General features: G+C 41.1%; 1 protein-coding gene across 11 annotated transcripts in view; it reads right to left on the bottom strand.

Moving 5' to 3' along the window:
* The window catches only part of BCAS1 (brain enriched myelin associated protein 1), a 106,200-nt gene that overhangs the window by 5,534 nt on the left and 82,006 nt on the right, over positions 1–18,660 (bottom strand). For 3 of the 11 annotated variants that reach the window (XM_059897609.1, XM_059897612.1, XM_059897616.1), the window contains 2 exons: positions 12,498–12,671; positions 3,939–4,004 (listed from right to left, as the gene is read on the bottom strand). The exons of 4 other annotated variants lie outside the window; for them this stretch is intronic. In XM_059897609.1, the coding sequence (XP_059753592.1) occupies positions 3,939–4,004; positions 12,498–12,671 (240 nt within the window). The remainder of the gene's footprint in view (positions 1–3,938; positions 4,005–12,497; positions 12,672–18,660) is intronic. 4 more of the 11 variants (XM_059897610.1, XM_059897617.1, XM_059897611.1 and 1 more) reach the window with 2 other exon arrangements.

The raw sequence follows: 18,660 nt of genomic DNA, 5'->3' as shown, positions 1-18,660 counted from the left end.
TGCAGGGGACACAGGTTCGAGCTCTGGTCCAGGAAGATCCCACATGCCGCGGAGCAACTAAGCCCGTGCGCCACAACTACTGAGCCTGTGCTCTGGAGCCCGCGAGCCAGAAGTCCTGAGCCCGCATGCCACAACTACTGAAGCTTGAGTGCCTAAAGCCCGTGCTCCGCAACAAGAGAAGCCACCAGTGAGAAGCCCGCGCACCACAACGAAGAGTAGCCCCTGCTCGCTGCAACTAGAGAAAGCCCGCGTGCAGCAACAAAGACCCAACGCAGCCAAAAATAAATAAACAATAATAAAATAAAAAATTTAAAAAAACAAAAACAAAAACATGGTGTGGTTCTGGTTTCATCACATCCTTGCTGTATGACCTGGAATAAATGGTGTGATCTCTCAGCTTCCTCTTCTGTGTGGGAGTAACAAACAAACACATCATACTTCATGGTGTTAAGTGAGGATTAAATTAGCTAGTAATGGAAAGCCCACTGCACACAGTGTCTGGATGCTAAGCATAAAGGGACCAACCGTCTTGGTCTGTCTGGGAGTGAGGGGGTTCTAGGCTATGGAACCTGCATTTTTAAAACCAGGAACGTCCCGGGCAAACTGGGATCAGTTGGTCGTCCTGGCTTAACACTACCAGCAGTGACTCTGAGGGGCTGTGCATCCAAGCTGCGGGTGTAGACAAGGCGCTCAAGAAATATAGATACTTGCTGAATCGAGTCCCCGTGTCTCTCCAGCCTCATCTTCTATTCCCCCCCCCGTCCCCCCCCCCCCCCCCCCGGCTCATTCTGCTCCAGCCACACGGTGCTTTTTTTTCTTGAACAAACTTATTCTCAATTCAGAGCTTCCTATTGGCTGTGCTTCTGCTCGGTCTGTCTCCAGGGCTTCAGATGACTGCTTCTTTCCCAGAAGGTCTCAGCTCAAATGTCATCACCTCCTTGGAGACACAGTCCCTGATTAGAGGGTCTAAGGACGAATGACCCCCTTCTTGTGGAACACTGCTGAATTTTCTTTTTTTTTTTTTTTAACTACCTTTCCCTATTGTATTTTTTAAAAAAATATTTATTTATTTGGCGGCGTTATGTCTTCGCTGCTGCATGCGGGCTTTCTCCAGTTGCAGCGAGCGGGGGCTACTCTTCCTTGCGGTGCGCGGGCTTCTCTTGTTGCGGAGCACGGGCTCTAGGGGCATGGGCTTCAGTAGTTGTGACATGCGGGCTCAGTAGTTGTGGCTCACGGGCTCTAGAGCACAGGCTCAGTAGTTATAGCGCAGGGGCTTCGTTGCTTCGCAGCCTGCGGGGTCTTCCCGGACCAGGGCTGGAACCTGTGTCCCCTGCATTGGCAGGCAGATTCCTAACCCCTGCGCCACCAGGGAAGCCCCTGAATTTTCTTCATGTTTGCAGTCATCGCGGGGATTTCTTTGCTCACTTGGAAATGTTCTGATTCCCTCCGGAGCACGAAACTCCTCTGTCTCTCTTCCATTGCTTTATCCCCAGCACCTCACCTGACACATGGTAGATCGCCATCAAAATGGGCTGAATGAATGGCCAGCAACTCACCTTCCAAGTGTTTCCAAAATACTTCCCTTAGCACATCACTCGGGTATGTAGTGGGAAGTCCCTACAAACCAACAGCTCTCATGGGACACTGATTTTTTTTCAAGAGGGGAGCTTTCAGTGTGTCATATCCATTTACCACATGGTTACTCCATCCCTATTAGGCCTAAGTTTTTTTTTAGAATGGCTTAGAAACGAACTTCTGGAAACAATACATGGCCGGTTCCTTACCTTCAGAGTGAGCTAAGAATCTGGACTGTGCATGATTGCGTTGTCATGAAATGCAGAAGAATTAGAACCTTTGCTTGGGGCTTGACGCTGTCTCAAAATTTTTAACAAAAATTATTCCCGTCTGAATAATCCGAGAGTCTCCTCTCCTAGAACCCAGGGAGGCTGGCAGGAAGCTGGAGGACAAGGTTACTGGAACATCCCATTTGATTCAGACACTGGAAGCCAACCCAGGCTGGGAATTTCTTGGGTTTTTCATGGAAACATCAACTAAGGCTTTTATAACTCAGAGGGCAAATCTAAAAGGAGCAGAGAATGTCTATTCCCACCCCCCAAAGTTAAACTAAGCATTTGTCATCTCCCAATAGTACACACCAATCTTCTCACGTCTGGATCCAAAGCCCTGGAAAATAGAATTCTCAAAACATTTCTAGATGAGTGTAAATAGAATGACGTTTCCAGCTCATTCAAATTTCCACTGACTGTTTTCAGATTTTAGAATCACCAAAATGACTGGCATAACTGTTTCACTGTCAGATTCCAGACAAAATGTACAAACATATTTCAGTGTTTCATGGTGAATAACGTAAGTTTATCATGTTTCCAAGGTAGTAACCTTTGGGATTTTTGGTTCCAAAGTGGTCTAGAGTATGGGTTTGGGGGGCAGGTATAGTAATAAGTTAAAAAAGAAAAATGAAAATAATTTGAATGCACTAAAAAGCAATATATTCCGTGTCGAAATATACAGGATAAACTAATTATTATGGAAGTAGAAATATCATAAATTATTTAGTAATTGCTGGAATTTGTGTGGGATATGAACAACATTATAGGGTGATAATTTCTCATCAGAAGCACAATAGTAATAGTAATAAAACAACAGCAATAGCTATGGCTTTATATGGTGAAGCCATATAAAGCCAATGTGAAAGTATTTGGAGTAAGGAAGTAATTAAGGTTAACTGAGGTCATAAAGATGGAGTCTTGATCCAATAGGATTAGTGTCTTTGTAAGAAGAGACACCAAAATACTCATTCTCTCTCCTCTCTATGGTATTTTGTTATGGCAGTTCATGCTGATAAACACAGCAACTAACATTTATTGAGTCCTCTATACCAGGAATGTTCTAAGTGCTTTACATGTATGGATTCATCTAAATATGACAGCCCTATAAGGCAGCACTTTTCCTAGCTCCATTACACAGATGAGAAACTGAGGCATGGAGAGATTGGTAATTTGCTTTTGGTCACACAGCTAAAAAATAGCTGAGCCAGGATTCAAACCTGGGCAGTTTGAGTCTGCAACCCATGCTCTTAACCACACCTCTGTATTGGCAAAATTAGAACAAGAATATTTGATGACATTTTTGTGGAGGTATATTTCTAAGTTAAAAAAGAGTGCAGGTTATAAAATAGGGTGTTGAGCATGAGATGATCCCACTGGGAAAAAAAAGAATACATATAGTTATAAAAATGTCATAGCTGTCTCTTTAGAATAGAGAAAATGATAGAAACGAACCGCCTGATCCCATGTCTTTCACACATCTATTCCAGAAAAAGCTCCTACTATGTACCAGGCACCATGCAGTGTGATAAACAAAATAGAAGAGGCCCCTTCCTTGCTCTACAAATACTCCAGACAGGGGCGGGAAGGGGTAGGGGAGGCAGATAACTAATGGACAAATGACTTATTTCAATGTGTGATAAGTGCCATGAAGTAAAAGAACAAGATGCAGGGATGATGGGTGGAAAGGGAACAGCTTTTTGAGGAGGTGACATTTAGGCCAAGATGTGAAGAATGGGAAAGAATTGTCCATGTGGAGAGAGGGAAGAGCACGTGAAGGAGCTCTGCAGTAAGAAATAGCTGAGGAACTCTAGCTTGTTCATGCTTGCATCTGCAAAGCCCAAGATGGTGCCTGGTATACAGTAGGCACCCAATCTAGAGACATCCAATGAGTTGGCTGTGGTTGAGAATTGCATCAGAAATGAGGCTGGAAAGAACCAAGAACATGCCAGCTAAACCCACCATTGAAGGCACCCAATCTAGAGACATCAAATGAGTTGGCTGTGCTTGAGAATTGCATCAGAAATGAGGCTGGAAAGAACCAAGAACATGCCAGCTAAACCCACCATTGAACCGAGTTTACAGATCACTTACTTGGTAGCTGGAGTCTTTCCCATTTATTTCTTCTGAGTGGGTGATCCCTGCATCCCCTTTCACTGACTAAAATAACAAACAGACAATGGCCTTTCAGCTACCACAAGCACAGCAACATGGAGAACGCAAGGGAGGTTGTGAAATGGATAACCTCAGTCATTCATTGTTGAGATTCAAGGTCAAGACAAATGGAAGACCAACTAGAAACGCATTCCTCGTGAGTCACATGATTTCCATGTGGTCTATAACCAGAGTCTGATTAAATTCAAGTGTTGGTCTCCAAAAATAACGACAATAAAAGTCTTAAACCCTGGGATTAGGTAATTCTGGGATAAATGATGATGAAAATACTGATCCTGGAACCAGAAGGTGGTTGAACATATAGAATGAATGAATAAGTAAATAAACAATTAAACCATTGGTAGCTATCTATTGGTAACATTTAAGTGATGGGTGTTTTGTTGTAGTATTTTTTTGCCCCTGGCAGAGAGATGGGCTATGTCGAACATTCTATTTTCCAATCTTTAGCGCCCCCTGTGGCCAGCGGCATCAGGGACAGGGCTGAATGGGGTTGACGTCACAGATTTGGGTCCTTAAACCAACAGTCTAAGCTCAGGGTTCTAAAAGTGTGATACCGGCACCAGCAGCTTCAGCGTCACCTGGGAATTTGATAGAAATACAAACCCTGAGAACTACACCAGATCTACGGAGTCAGTAACTCTCGGGGTTGGGACCCAGCAATCTGTGTTTTAATAAGCCCTCCAGGTGATTCTGAGGCATCACTGCTTTAAGCTAACTGGCCACAGACAGATACGGACCAATACTGGAGTCTGTAGTTTCAGCTGTGGATTTAGTAATGTTCTATGCTTGATGCTTGATAGAAGACCTAAGAAATCTGGCAATGAATTGTTCAGTTCTTATTAACAATCTGGACTCAGGTCTAACCCCACATATTTTTTCAATGCTTATGGTCTCCTCCTCCTGGCTAGAGGGAGGGATTGTAGGAAGTGGAGGTTAAGCTCTGTGGAACAAAGAGGAAGACTGGATTCCACTGTTATTATCTTGGCTGTTCTGCTTGCGGACAGCAAGAACCTATATAACACCCACACGAAGAACAGTTACAAACATTAAAGCATTCAGTACTTTTTTTACTGGTTAATATTATGCACCTCTATAATCTGAGACAGGGTACTCATATTAGCAGAGATAATAAAAATTATTATTTATGACGGCTAACTTTTAGTGGAGTGCTAAGTGCCTGTAACTGTACTAAATGAGATAATAACATGCGTTAGTTCATATATTTATCACTCCAGAGCCTTTAGAGGAACAATTTTATTGCTCTGTTTTGCCAGCAAGAAAATGGAAGCTTCAAGAAACTAACATGGGTCATGGAAGTAGCAGGTTGGGAGCCATGATTTGGCACTATGGCAATGAGTCCATCTTCTACATTCTTATTTATTTTTTATTTTTGGCTGCTTTTGGGTCTTCATTGCTGCACGCGGGCTTTTCTCTGGTTGCGACGAGCAGGGGCTACTCTTCGTTGTAGTGTGCAGGCTTCTCACTGCAGTGGCTTCTCTTTTTGTGGAGCATGGGCTCTAGGCGCATGGGCTTCGGTAGTTGTGGCACACGGGCTTTAGCAGTTGTGGCTCGTGGGCTCTAGAGCGCAGGCTCAGTAGTTGTGGCACACGGGCTTAGTTGTTCCGCGGTATGTGGGATCTTCCAGGACCAGGGCTCAAACCCGTGTCTCCTGCATTGGCAGGCGGATTCTTAACCACTGCGCCACCAGGGAAGCCCCATCTTCTACATTCTTAACCTCCTCCCCACACTGCCCCTAGAAGGTGGGAGGTACCATTCAATGAACAAATACTTATTGAGCATCTACTATGAAGCTACCTAATTAGGAAAAATGATAAGGGCTTGGATAAGGTGGAGGTTGAAAATCTCAAATAGGGATGTTTATGGGACATGCCTTTCATCAGGGCACAAATATGCTTGTCTTTACTGCTTGGTGCTGTTCTCTGATTCAGAAGACTTGACTAGGACTGTCCATGGTTGAACACAGTATGAGAATTCCAATATCCTTCCTACCCCCAAAGCAACCTTTCCAGAGCTAGGCATAGGCTAGAACGTTGATATCTACTTCTTCATTGGTTAGGAATGGAGAAGCCATTCCTGAACTCCTTCTTCAGCCTGAACTCCCGGTGTCTGGAAGTTCCATGCACTTTTCTTAGAGGTATCATTGTCATGGGTTTCCCCAAGCTGCTCAACCCAAAGGCAAATAAGGATCTGTTCTCTATGTACAATTTAGACCCATTCAGATGGAAGGCGGTTTTCTTCTTCCTCTAGGTTTTCTGCATTGTTCTACAAGGACCAATCTTCTTGAGAACATTTAGAAAAAGAAAGGGCTCTCAGTTATTATTTCTCTCCCTGCAACTAGCTCTTTCAGCTCTCACCCAAGAGTTTTACCACTCTGGGATTTCACAGGGCCTCCAGAATTCAGGCTGTGTTGTAACTGCCCCGCCTACTCAAACATACTCCCTAGGGTCCTGTAGAATACAGGGTCCTGTCCTCATGAGGTGGCCTTTAGGGAATGTTGAAAGGCAAAAACCAACCAACCAACATGGTTTTTTAAAGCAAAACCTGAATGGATAATTAGGAGTCATGTTATACGCGCTAAGAGAGAGAGATTTTTAACTTCCCTTTAATTGTTTCAATTTGGTTAGTGTTAGGTACCTGCCAGTTTAAGGTTAAAGTTGATTTTCTTCTTCCTTCCTTTCCTAGCGAGCCCTTGAGGGAGAATTTGGATTTAATCAGAAGGCTCCCTTGACAGTAGTGGATCTAGGCTACCATCCTGAAAACAGACCCTCATGCTGCCAGGGAAATCATTGCAAATAGGTTCAAAGTCTTTAAAAAAAAAAAAAAAAAGGGAAAATACCTCGAGTTTTTCCTTGATTTTTCTCTGTTGTTCACTTTGAGGCATATAAAACTGTATTTATGCAAAGGTGACTGTATGCTGAGTTTAGACTAAGGGTCTTACTAAGTCCATCTGAGGTCTCTTCAATACCTGCAGTTATTAACAATTCCTCCCCTCCTTCCTCCCTCCCTTCCTTTTTCCCTTCCTTCCTCCTTCCTTCCCTTCTTTCCTTTCTCCTTCCCTCTCTCCCTCTCTCCTTTGTTTTCTTTCTACCCCTCCTCTTTCCTCTTTGCAGAGCCCTCTTTCAGTGACAAATTAAAATAGTTCCTGTTAGGCTTTCTATTCAAAGGACCATAACCACAGCAGCTTATTTTTCCCAGCTGTCAAAAAAAACAGAGTTGCTGTTTAAAGAGACAAAAATGCTTTCAGAGACTATTTAGTATTTTAAAGAACAGTTTGAAGACTATTAAGTAATTGTGGAGATTTCCCAGTGTGATACTGAGCAACTTTCTTTACAAAGAGTTTATTTTTATTCACAAGAATCAAAGATGAAGCATCTCAGGGCATCCAGCCTGCGGTGCTGAAATGGGATCTGGTTGTGAATCCAAGCCTTGCACATTAATGAAATCACTTTTTAATTTCTTTCATTGTGTCATGCATTCCTATAGCTTGATACTCTGAAGAATGTTTGAAGCATCTCTGATATATATCACTTAGGTATTTAAAATTCTAGTGGAAATGTTTGATGGTCAGTTCAAATCTCTTTGAAAGGAATACAAATGTATTTTGATAGAGCTCTATTCCAACTCAAGTTGAGATTTAAAGGAAGAATTGGGATATTTTAATTTAGTGTGAGTAGAGGAGCCTGATTGTTTACTAAATCAACCTCATTACAACAAATCTAAAGAACTGGACCTGCTAGAAACTTCCAGGATAAACAAAGGTTATGAGTCCAATCTTTGTGTTTTACCAAGATGCTCACCTGCAATGGAATCGGACGATTCAGACAAAATGACACAGCCAAGGTAAATCTCATTTTAGTGACAAGTATATTCAGAAAACTTTCGTCCAAGCTTTATGTAAGACATGTATGAATTCTGCTTTCTTGTGCTTTGTTGTAATTTCAGGTCAGTGTAATTTCAGGTAAGCCCAACACATAAACATGATGTTTCCACAGAAAACATTAATAAGAGAATCACAAAAATGGAGCTACAGTTGTTCTATTTACTCTCAAATAAAATAGCTGCCAGAAGCACAGGAGGCAGCAACAAGGGTCAGCTTTAGAAGCAACGAAAGCCTGACTCTGAATTCTGGCTCTGCTGTTGACCAGCTCCGCAACCTTGGGCAGGTCACTTAAACACTGAGTCTTCGTGCCCTCATCTGCACAGTGGGGCAGTAAGAGTGTTTGTTTCACAGGGTTTTTATATTAATAAATGAGTTAATGCATGCAATGTGCTTAGCCCGGGCCTGGCCACATCATTTGCATGCAAAAAACAAACAGTAGCTATTATTATTATTACTATTAATAGCTGAGACCTGCCAAATGACTCCAGAGTCCCCTTTTAGGGTAGGAAAGAATGCAAGTCCCCGATGGAGACACGAATTGCCCCAAACAAATGCTACTTTCAGAAACCTTACGTTAAAGAACAACTCATTATTCATTCATATTTTAATACTCAGGGAAGAAGTTGAGATCAAAAACTTTGGCTAAAAGACTCCTGTTTGTTGTTTTATAATTATCCTTACAAACTATTCTCCTTTTTCCACAAGACAGTCAATTTCAGCAGGTTTTCTTAGATTTATTAGATTGAATGTAATTAACAAAATCCCTCTGACTTCATGGCTGTCTCACTTGGGCCTTTAATTTGCCCAGTATTAAAGTTCAAGAGTCTTTCTTATCTAAGCCTGAGAAGGTTATTCCAACAAAGAGTTTCGTACAAAACTAATGGTCTAAAGAAAGAGACAGGAGGAGGATTAAAGGAAACAATGTATGTGACAATAGTTTGCAGGAGAAAGCACTTTTCAAGTGTAAGGTGTTATTAATATTGATAAAGTATAAATCTATATCTTTGTACTTCCATCCACCACCTTTCTGGTTTCATCTGCCTACCTGGTTTGTGGGTACATGAATACAGTACTCCACCCATGCACTTTGTAAAAATACACTAGTGCTTCAAATAGCCAATTTCTTGACATACCGTTGAATTAATACACATAAGACTCTTTTTCTATTTAGGGCGTGACAGATGTCTTAGCTATTCCTTGCAATTTTTTCGAAAGTCTGTAGGAGCCCATAGGATTTTTGTGAAGTGCTATACCTACATGTGCCCAATGCAATGTTAGGACTTATATGACTATTTTCTTTTCCCTGAAATATAATTATTTGAAAAATGATCTTCTTTCTATTTTTATGAAAGATTAATTTCTGGAAAGAAAAAGATCACTTTAGAAATGAACTGGGAAATGCATTTATTTAAAAAAAATACTCAACCAAGAAGTACTTTGCCATGGGATAGTAAAATACACTATCTGAAAGAAATTTAAGGGAAGGGAAGGCTAGAAAGTAGAAAATCAATGATCAGATGAATGGAAACCCTGATTATAAAACAAGGGTGATATGTTTGCAATTGAGTTTTCTCTTCTATTAAATCAATTATTTTTAAAAACTATATTTTGCTAAAAATACTTAAAATCAGTTTAAAACATTCACTTATTCAATTATAATGCTCAGGCACATACTAAAAAAAAATAGAAAATAAAAATCCCATAGTGATGGGCCAGATGCTGCCTCTATCTTCACGCCCTTAAAGCAGTTTTTCTGTTGTCTTTTTTTTTTCCCTACATAAATACAAAGACTTTAGTTTGGAAGCTATGAAATATTACCCAGAAGTGTTTCCTGAAAAAAACTGCTGAAGCTGACTTGCAGGATTCTATTCTATGGGGATATTAAAACCTGGGCTAAAAGTAGGCGTATAACGATATTCATGCAGGTTAGTAAAGCAGCTGAGATCACGTGTGGAAGATACATGGTGCGTGCTCACTGAACATGGCACAGACTTCAAAATAAGTCTGTTTTCCTTACTAGGCTTTGTTCTCCATGAGGACAGGGACCACATCTATTTATGTATCTGTATTGTCTAGAATGTAGTGGGAGCTTAATAATTGTTTGTTGGATAAGTGAATAAATGAAATGCAGAAAGTTGGAAACCAAATGTCCATCCATAGTGCAACGGTTAATCAGAACATGATAAACCCAGACAATGTGATTCAATGAAGTTCTTATAAAGAGTGAGGCGGCTCTGTATCTGGGGCTGCAAACTCAAGTACCCACAGGGATAGACCAGTAATGTAAATGAGGGAGGTGGCCTGGTGTGGCAATAGGGAGTGGTGGGAATTGTGGTGAACTTGAAAAAACCCCTGTCTTTTGTGTACCTGAATTAACTACAATGGGAATATAATGTTCTAATGAAAACAAAACAGAATGCAAGACCAGAATAATTAAGATATCTGGAATTTTAGGGGAAATCTCAATCATGGAAGCTTGGGGGTTTAAACATTAAAAGGAAGCAATAATATTCAAGCTCCCAGGTACAACCTTTTTAGTGGGCAATAGGAAATAAGAACAATGGACATTATAAGACCTGGCACTGTGAAGTGACTGAGGATTACTTGGGGACATGTGTCCTTTTCTACCCCATCCCTATCCTGTGGAGAATCAACTCCAAACGACTCTGGTTTCCAACTTGTTCAAACTAACACAGTTTCTACTGCTAGAAAATATCCCCAAACAGCATCTAATGGATAACTCCAGAGGATGAATTTAAGTATGGAACCTTACTTGAATTTAAGGATTTGTTTTGAATGGATGCAGTGGGTGGTTTGGAGGTCTTTCATGCTTTATTTGGAGTCTCTTATATTTTCCTCCCTTTTAAACGAAGAAGTCTCATGTTGATTATTTGGAAGAGAAAGTCATTCTGTTTGCTTTTTTTTTTTTTTGTATCTCTCAACTCCATCCAGAAACGAGAAAGCTGGACCATCCTCAATGTTGTGATGAGCTATTTGGGGATCCCATTTGTAATGTAGATGGGTTGCCAGAAAGAGGCCAAATGTTCTTTTCTTTCCTGATGTCATGTAAAAATTGATTTAAAAATCTCAAATCTTGATGCCCATTTTCAGTGCCAAATTGCAGAATAAATGGCCAGGAATATAGATGGGGTTCCAGCCATGCAGGCTGCCCAGTACTTCTTACTCCATGAGAATTCAGCAATAAAAGAAAATGATTCCTGTCAACAGTTTCTAACAGTGATTTCTAATATTCCTCATCTCCCACTGGCAAGGGTTTTGTTCTGTTTTGTTTTGTGGACTAGAAAGAATTCCTTAACAGATTGAGCTTGTGAAATTAGAGAGTTGCTTTCTCAAAGGATTAATTCCCAAATACTCCTGAAAATAAAGGCACACTATAATGAAATTCTTGTTTTTCATTAAAAGAGAATTAAACCAATGACCTTTTACATGGGTTTTTGTTTTTTTGTCTTCCAACTGATTGGGGTTTGATTGCATTATATTACTTAAGTTTCTGGACGTTTAGATATTTTATGCACATGACTCTTCACAGACACCCAAAGATGTCTGCCCAGATTCTTTCCATTCTATAGAAATTAAAAACATGGCAAATTCACCAACTAAATTATACACCCTCACTATTAGAAAATCATCATTTCCTTTCATATCATACCGTTTCTGGAATTATCTATAAACCAGCTTTGCCCAAATTTGTGTCACTCATACGTCCCCTTCAGAAGTTTTCCAACATCAAAATATAACTTGAACTATTAATTACTTAATCCTTTAAAAATGCCTTATGTTCTTTATGTAAATAAACGTATTTTCAAAGGAAACTGCATATTATCACCATAACGAGGAAAATGGAATCGTTTGCCAAAAACAGAGGGAAACTTTTAAAAATAAATAAAATTAAAAGTAAGCAACACTATTAACTTCCAGGTTGGTATTGTTGTCTGCCACAGCTCAGGAGCCCAGGCCAGCTCTTCCTTTGTTAAGAAGGCAGTTAGCAGGGGTTAAAGGTTAAGGAAAATTAGCAATAAAGAGAGACAATATAAAGACACAGACCTACTAGAGAATGGACTTGAGGATATGGGGAGGGGGTGGGGTGAGATGTGACAGGGTAAGAGAGTGTCATGGACATATATACACTACCAAATGTAAAATAGATAGCTAGTGGGAAGCAGCCGCATAGCACAGGGAGATCAGCTCTGTGCTTTGTGACCACCTAGAGGGGTGGGATGGGGAGGGTGGGAGGGAGGGAGATGCAAGAGGGAAGAGAAATGGGAACATATTGTATATGTATAACTGATTCACTTTGTTATAAAGCAGAAGCTAACACACCATTGTAAGGCAATTATACTTCAATAAAGATGTTAAAAAAAAAAAAAAAAAAAGAGAGACATTCTCTGTGATTAAATCAGGAGGACGAAAGGGAATTTTCTCACTGCACAACTCCTATTCGGTTTATATTCCATCTATACTACCTAGAATCATGTCTCACCACCTGACCTGGGCTCTTTGGTCTCAGAAGCTGATGTGGGTGTTTCAGTTTCCCTGAACTGGAGGCAAGGGCTTACCATCTGTCTGAGAAGCGCCATCAGGGAGGGTCTTGGTGCTTTGCGTTCTGCTCTCTTGAGCGTTTCTTCTGCGGGTTCAGGTGTGCAATCTCCTTCTTCGCTGAGATCCACTGTTTGTAAGGCTGATTCTACTTCTTCGGACTTTACAGCCTCTACCTGTGATTCACACACCACCTGGATTGTTTTGCCAGGTAATAAGACAGTGGGGGGAAAAAAAACCCATCCCCCAGACATGTTTTATGAAGTGGGGTCCCGGTTCTCCCCTCAACCACATGGTAGCTACAGTTTGGAGTCTAGGTTATACACAGGCACATCTTGAAGAAGTAATACTCACATCATATCATGTGCTCTCCAAATATGCTGACGTGGAAGAGACAAAAATCCCTGCCCTGTGAAGCTACAGGGCTTGGCTAGGGAGTCCCTTTTAAGGCTTGCCCTTCAGAGCATGCTCAATACCCCTTCCAATCAATCTATTAGACCCACCTGTTTGGTCTCCCATAAAGGTAAATCACACCTGACCTGTGTAATTATTTCCTTAAGAGTACAATCTTAGGACAGTGGCCGGGATGTTTTCCACTGCGCATCCTAGCTCGCTGCAGCTGTGGAGAAACCGTCCTCTTTGCAAGAAAGGATAGTGTGAAAGCCTCTCAGTTTAATGGCCTTGACTTCCTCGTTAACTCATTTTCCCACTTCTCCCCGGACCAGTCACTTGTTCTTGTTACTTGACTGAAGTTCCTGCTTTCAGAAGCAGGATGAACTTGGCAAGAGAACCCCGGCTAAGTTCCTTATGGCCCCCAGCAGGGTACCTCGTGAGTTCAGCGGCCCTTGAATGTCTGAAGGGATGGCCACCAGTCGGGGGCTGAGATGGAAGCCCTGCCCTTAGACGGTTCACCTGCGCTCTGATTCCAAATTTTGTTTGTTTGCATTGCCTCACTCCATTTGGGCTGTGCCCCAGTCACACCTGGGACAGCTTTTGTGTTTGCACTGGTCCTTGCAACACGACAGAGTTAGTTGGCCTGGAGTTTTATAATTTCCTTTTCGTTTCCTCAGGCAGGGGTTGGCACACTACTACCAAATTCATCCCAGAGCCCGTTTGAGGATGGCCCCTGAGCTAAGAATAGATTCTACATTTTTTAAAGGGTTGGAAAAATTGTTTAAAAAGATGAAAAGTTGGCAACGGAGACTCCATGTAGCCGGCAAAGTCTAAAACATTTACTATCTGGCCCTTTACACAAACACTTGTCATCTCTGCCGCAGAGGGAAGTCCTCTAGAGCCAAAGGCATCTTTGCATTTGTTTTGGCTGGTGCCAGACCCCCAGCTTCCTCCGAATCCTGTTCTTGCTGTTATGGAGGAGGGGAAGGGAACTTAATCATTTCCAAAAACACAGAATGACTGTGGAGAAATCATTTTCCGTTCCTCCGTGCAGAATATACCATTGGTTTGCAAATAACCCAAATGATCCAAATTGAGAAGGACCCTTCGTCTTTATATTGTCAGCTGAAGCAGGAAGGTGCCCATCAACAAATCAGCATATAGAAACATCCCCAAACCTGGCAATTAAATCATAGCATTCTCTCCTCACCTTCCATTTCTTAAGGTATTGACACAACTTCCAGCATTTTCCCTTTGTAATCTAAGATCTAGGTTGGGGAGTTATAAAGTCAAAAGTCCCCAGAATGCAAGGCAGGTGAAGCCAGCATGGATTGACCAGGTTTAAGACAAAAAGGAGTGATGGGAACTATGACAAATGACAGTTAAGTCATCCCATTGAAAGACAGTAAAACACTAAAACCACTGGACAGTCAAACAAAGCACGTTTGTGACGAGGCTTTGCTGCTGGGCTGTCTGTCTTCAACCCAGGCCTGTCTTTAGGAAACCAGGCAGAGACTAGAGCCAAATAAGAGACTGGATTAGTGGTCAAATGTGGTCCTGGGTTTCCACATCCAGGCCTGACTTAATTTAATTGCATTTCTGAAAAATAAGCTTCAGCCACAAGAGCCCTGGGGTACATCTGAAATGTAGGCAGCCTGATAGAGTAACCAGCCTGCCTGGGCCTAAATCTTGACCCTACCCCTTCCAGGGGCTCTAATCCAAGTTTCCTACTCAACATCTCTGTGCTTTCATTTCTCATTTCTCGATGGGGATAGCACACACATCAGAAAGTTGTTTTGAGAATTAAATCAGGCAACACATGTAAAGTTCTTAGAACCGTGCCTGACACATAATAAGCACTTAATTAACACTAGCGGTTGTTACTTATGCTATTTGAGAGCCATTTACTCCATGGGCATGAATTATCTGGAATCACCCACCATGCACACGTCCACTATTTAGAGAAGATATCAATAACTATCTCTTACTATGTCAGACGTTGTACAAGGTATTTTTAATATATTACCTCAATAAAGAGTTACTGAATTACTCAAGACAGCTCAGAGTAGGTAACATTATCCCTATTCTATAGATCAAGAATCGTAATGAGTGAATGACTTAGCCAAAGTCACACCACAGGCAAGTAGTCATTTCAATGAGGATGGAGTTGTTTACCAGTAACTGAGTATCTAATAGTGACTTAACCAATAACAATATGGAACAAGAAGGTTAAAAGTAGGAAGTTATGGGGTTGGTTCGGTGGCTCCACAGTGTTTCTATAACCTGGGCTCTTTCTATCCTTTGGCTCTGCCATCCTTGTCATGCTGAATTTTCATCCTTTTATCTGCTGCCTCATGGATATAAAGTAGTTGCCACAGTTCCATGCATCACATCCTCAATCCAATGTCCTAAGAAGGAAGGACAGTCACAGCAAACGAGTGGCTTCAAATGAACTTCTGTATTTTGATCCTCTACTCAGGGTACATTTCATTGACCAAAAGTAGGTCACATCCTTACCCCCAGACTAATTATTGGTGAAGAAAATGGGATTGTTGGTTTAGACAAATCACAGTGAAATACTTTGGGGCTGTGGTAGTTGCCAACCTTACCTAAGATCAAGAGAAAAAGGGTGGAGGAATGGGAAATGGCCCTTAGGTAGGTAATGAACAGAGTCTGACTCACTGACTCTGGTTCAGATTTATTTGTGATTGAAGCAGCAAGTTCGTTTTTTGTGTGGAGAGCCTGGAGGGCCATTTACAATGATTGTATGGCAATAACTCTGCACATCAACTTTGAGTGCCAATGGTTTTCTTACTGGACCTTTCCAAATGTCAAGGGGGTGTCAACTTATAAATCCTAGCCCAGAGTCCATTCTTCAAAACGCAACTATTTCGACAGGAAGAAAAAAAGGGACTTATAGGGACTCTCATTAGCTTTGAACTCAGACCAAGAAGTTGGCTTTCAGCAGCCACGAAAAAAAAAATCCACTGTCATCCAGCGTGGAAATCTAGAAGGATTTGAGCTAAGTGAGGATCTGATTTGCATATACAGACATAAGAATTTGATTTTTATTTGGATAGTTTTCTGATTCCTTTCCAGGCCAGAGCTTTGGAAAAAGTTGTTCCTTATTCAGAATATATGACTGCATCTGCACATTTTAACTTCGGGTACAGTGGACAGAGTGAAAATTAGATTTGTGCTATATTTTAGAATTAAATCTCCCTTGCTTGATTTCAGTAGGGGTTATTGTATGTTGCATGTAGATGGCCAGTACAATTAACACGGACAATACACATTTCAGCAAAAGGTTTCACTTTTTGCCCCTAGTAATATAGCATATTTACTCTTAAAATTCAGTTTACACAGTTTTTACTAGAGCTGTGAGTTTTGGAAACTGATTTATAGCAAAATGGATTTCCTCCACTTAAATGTCACCCATGACATAATAATACTGATATTAAAATTTTTTATTTTAGAATCTTATTTGGATTCGTTCTGATTTGATTTATAACATGATTATTTAATTGCAAAGACACTGTAGAGATTTTATTTTTATACCCAGTAACTCTTTCACATTCTTCCTCATTCTCAGCCCCCTAGGTTTTCTTTGGGAGGACAATCCTCCCTACCTTTAATACTATGTAATATGGATGAAGCTGGTTGAGCAGGTCTAAGCCAATTAACATGGTCTAGCTCCTTGGTCATATGAGTTCAGGGAAGGGAATATGTGGCAGAAAGTAGAATTTTCCCAATTATTCATTCTGCCTTCCTATAAAAGAATTACACATCCGTGCCCACTGCTGTGTGACTTGCTTTGGAGAATGGAATGTGAGTGGACATGATATAAACCTCGACTGAGTGAAAGTTTTAAGAGCTATTCCATGGCTCAGCCATGGCACTATTTTCTCTCTGCCATTCCAGCTGCACCTCCTTGTTGAAGGGGCTGCTTTTTCCATCTAGATTTCAGTAGGAAGCGGCCATAAGGATCACCCACAAGCCAACTTACAGCTGATACGCAGCATGAGTGAGAAAAAAAAAAAAAAAAGAATCTGTGCTGTTGAAAACCACTGGAACTTGGGGCTTGGTTGTTATTTCAACACAACCTGGCAGATGCTGACTAACAGAGCATGGGAACCCGTTTAAGTCAATGAACAGGAACAAATTCCAGGACATGCAGGGCTGCTTCTGGACCAGTTTCTCCTTTACTCTGCACTGGCTGACGTGATGCTGGAAGGCAGAGGACGTAGCCCGGCCAAGAAGGCTGAGCCAAGGGAGAGCATGAGAGCCAATAAATTCCACTTTCTTTTTAATCCAGGTACGGATGGGTTTTCTTTCACTTGCCACTGAGAAGTTCATCACTAAGAAAGAGAAATACCTGTTTCCCTGATCTAATAGGTCACTGGGAAGGAAAGCTCCCACCCCCGCCCCCATCCCCCCACGATTAGTTAGAACATTACCTCAATTAACCAGTGGTCAAAACATTTTCAGGTTACAACAAAAGAATATCTTCGTATTCAATGAATATTCAATATCTTCTGTAGTCAGGATAAATAGATTTTTTTTTCCTGTTAGGACCAGAGGCTCATTCTAGGAAAAGCGTTAAAACTTCCAGGGGCTTCAAGCACCTTATTTTTCTTTTCATTAAACATTTTGAAAAATGTTGACATCAGCCTGCTCTTTACTTTGCATTGGGCGATAGATCAGTTTTGGAAATTCTCGGTAGAGAAATTTTAAAAACTAAACTCGATCGCATTTCAGCCAGAAGAAGTTGCGACTGTTTAAGGACTCTTGTAATAAGGTTAATGACACCTAATTGTCCTGTTCTGAAGGCTTAGAGTATGAGCCATTGTTTTGATTCACACCATCTCTCTTACTTGGGAGAAGGAAATTAAACTAATTGTTTTACACATACCTTCACTCCACGTGAACACTGAGTCAGCTGTGAGGTGTGTAATTTCATGAGGAAATATAACCCCTGATTGCTGGGAAGCACTCACTTCCTGCTGTTACAACTCCTATGCATTGACATTCCCGCAGGGGGAGGCAAACTCTTCCCGCAAAGGGCCTTGCAATTACTCAGCTCTGCCCTTGTAGCATGAAAGCAGCCAGAGACTGTGTAAAGGAAGGAGGGTGTCTGTGTTCTAATAAAACTTTATTCATAAACACTGAAATTTGAATTTTGTATAATTTTCACGCATCACAAAATATTATTCTTCTTTTGATTTTTCTTCAACCATTCAAAATGTAAGAACCATTCTTAGCTCATGGGCCATACAAACACAGGTGATGGGCTAGATTTGGCCCGTGAACGGCAGTTTGCCAACCCCTGAATTACTGAGTTCTTCCCGTGTTTCAGGCACTGAAATACGCACACTACCTGCATTACTCATTTAATTCTCACAAGAATCCTAAGGGGTAGGTAATATTATTATGGCCATTTAAGAGATGAGTAAACTGAGGTCCAAGAGGCAGCACAGCCTGGGGATGATGGGGCCAAGATCACAACATTTTAGCTCATTCTTTCCAACTAATAGTTAGGAGATGAAATGTGGAAGCTTAAAAATAGAAACATCATTTGTAGGACTAAGCAATTTAAAGTGATTTTTAAATGCTTCTTTATTTTCTTGACAAAAATATTGGGTTGGCCAAAAAGTTCACTTGGGCTTTTCCATAAGATATTACAGAAAAACCTGAACAGACTTTTTGGCCATCCCAATATTTTGCTTTCATTTGTATCTCTATCTGATTTTGTGTTATCTTTCAGTGTCAATCATTTAACTAATTCATGTT

This window comes from Balaenoptera ricei, chromosome 15 (genome assembly GCF_028023285.1).
Source record: "Balaenoptera ricei isolate mBalRic1 chromosome 15, mBalRic1.hap2, whole genome shotgun sequence".
Classification (NCBI taxonomy): domain Eukaryota; kingdom Metazoa; phylum Chordata; class Mammalia; order Artiodactyla; family Balaenopteridae; genus Balaenoptera; species Balaenoptera ricei.
Note: the sequence above shows the minus strand (reverse complement) of the source record. Positions and strands in the feature narration are given on the sequence as shown.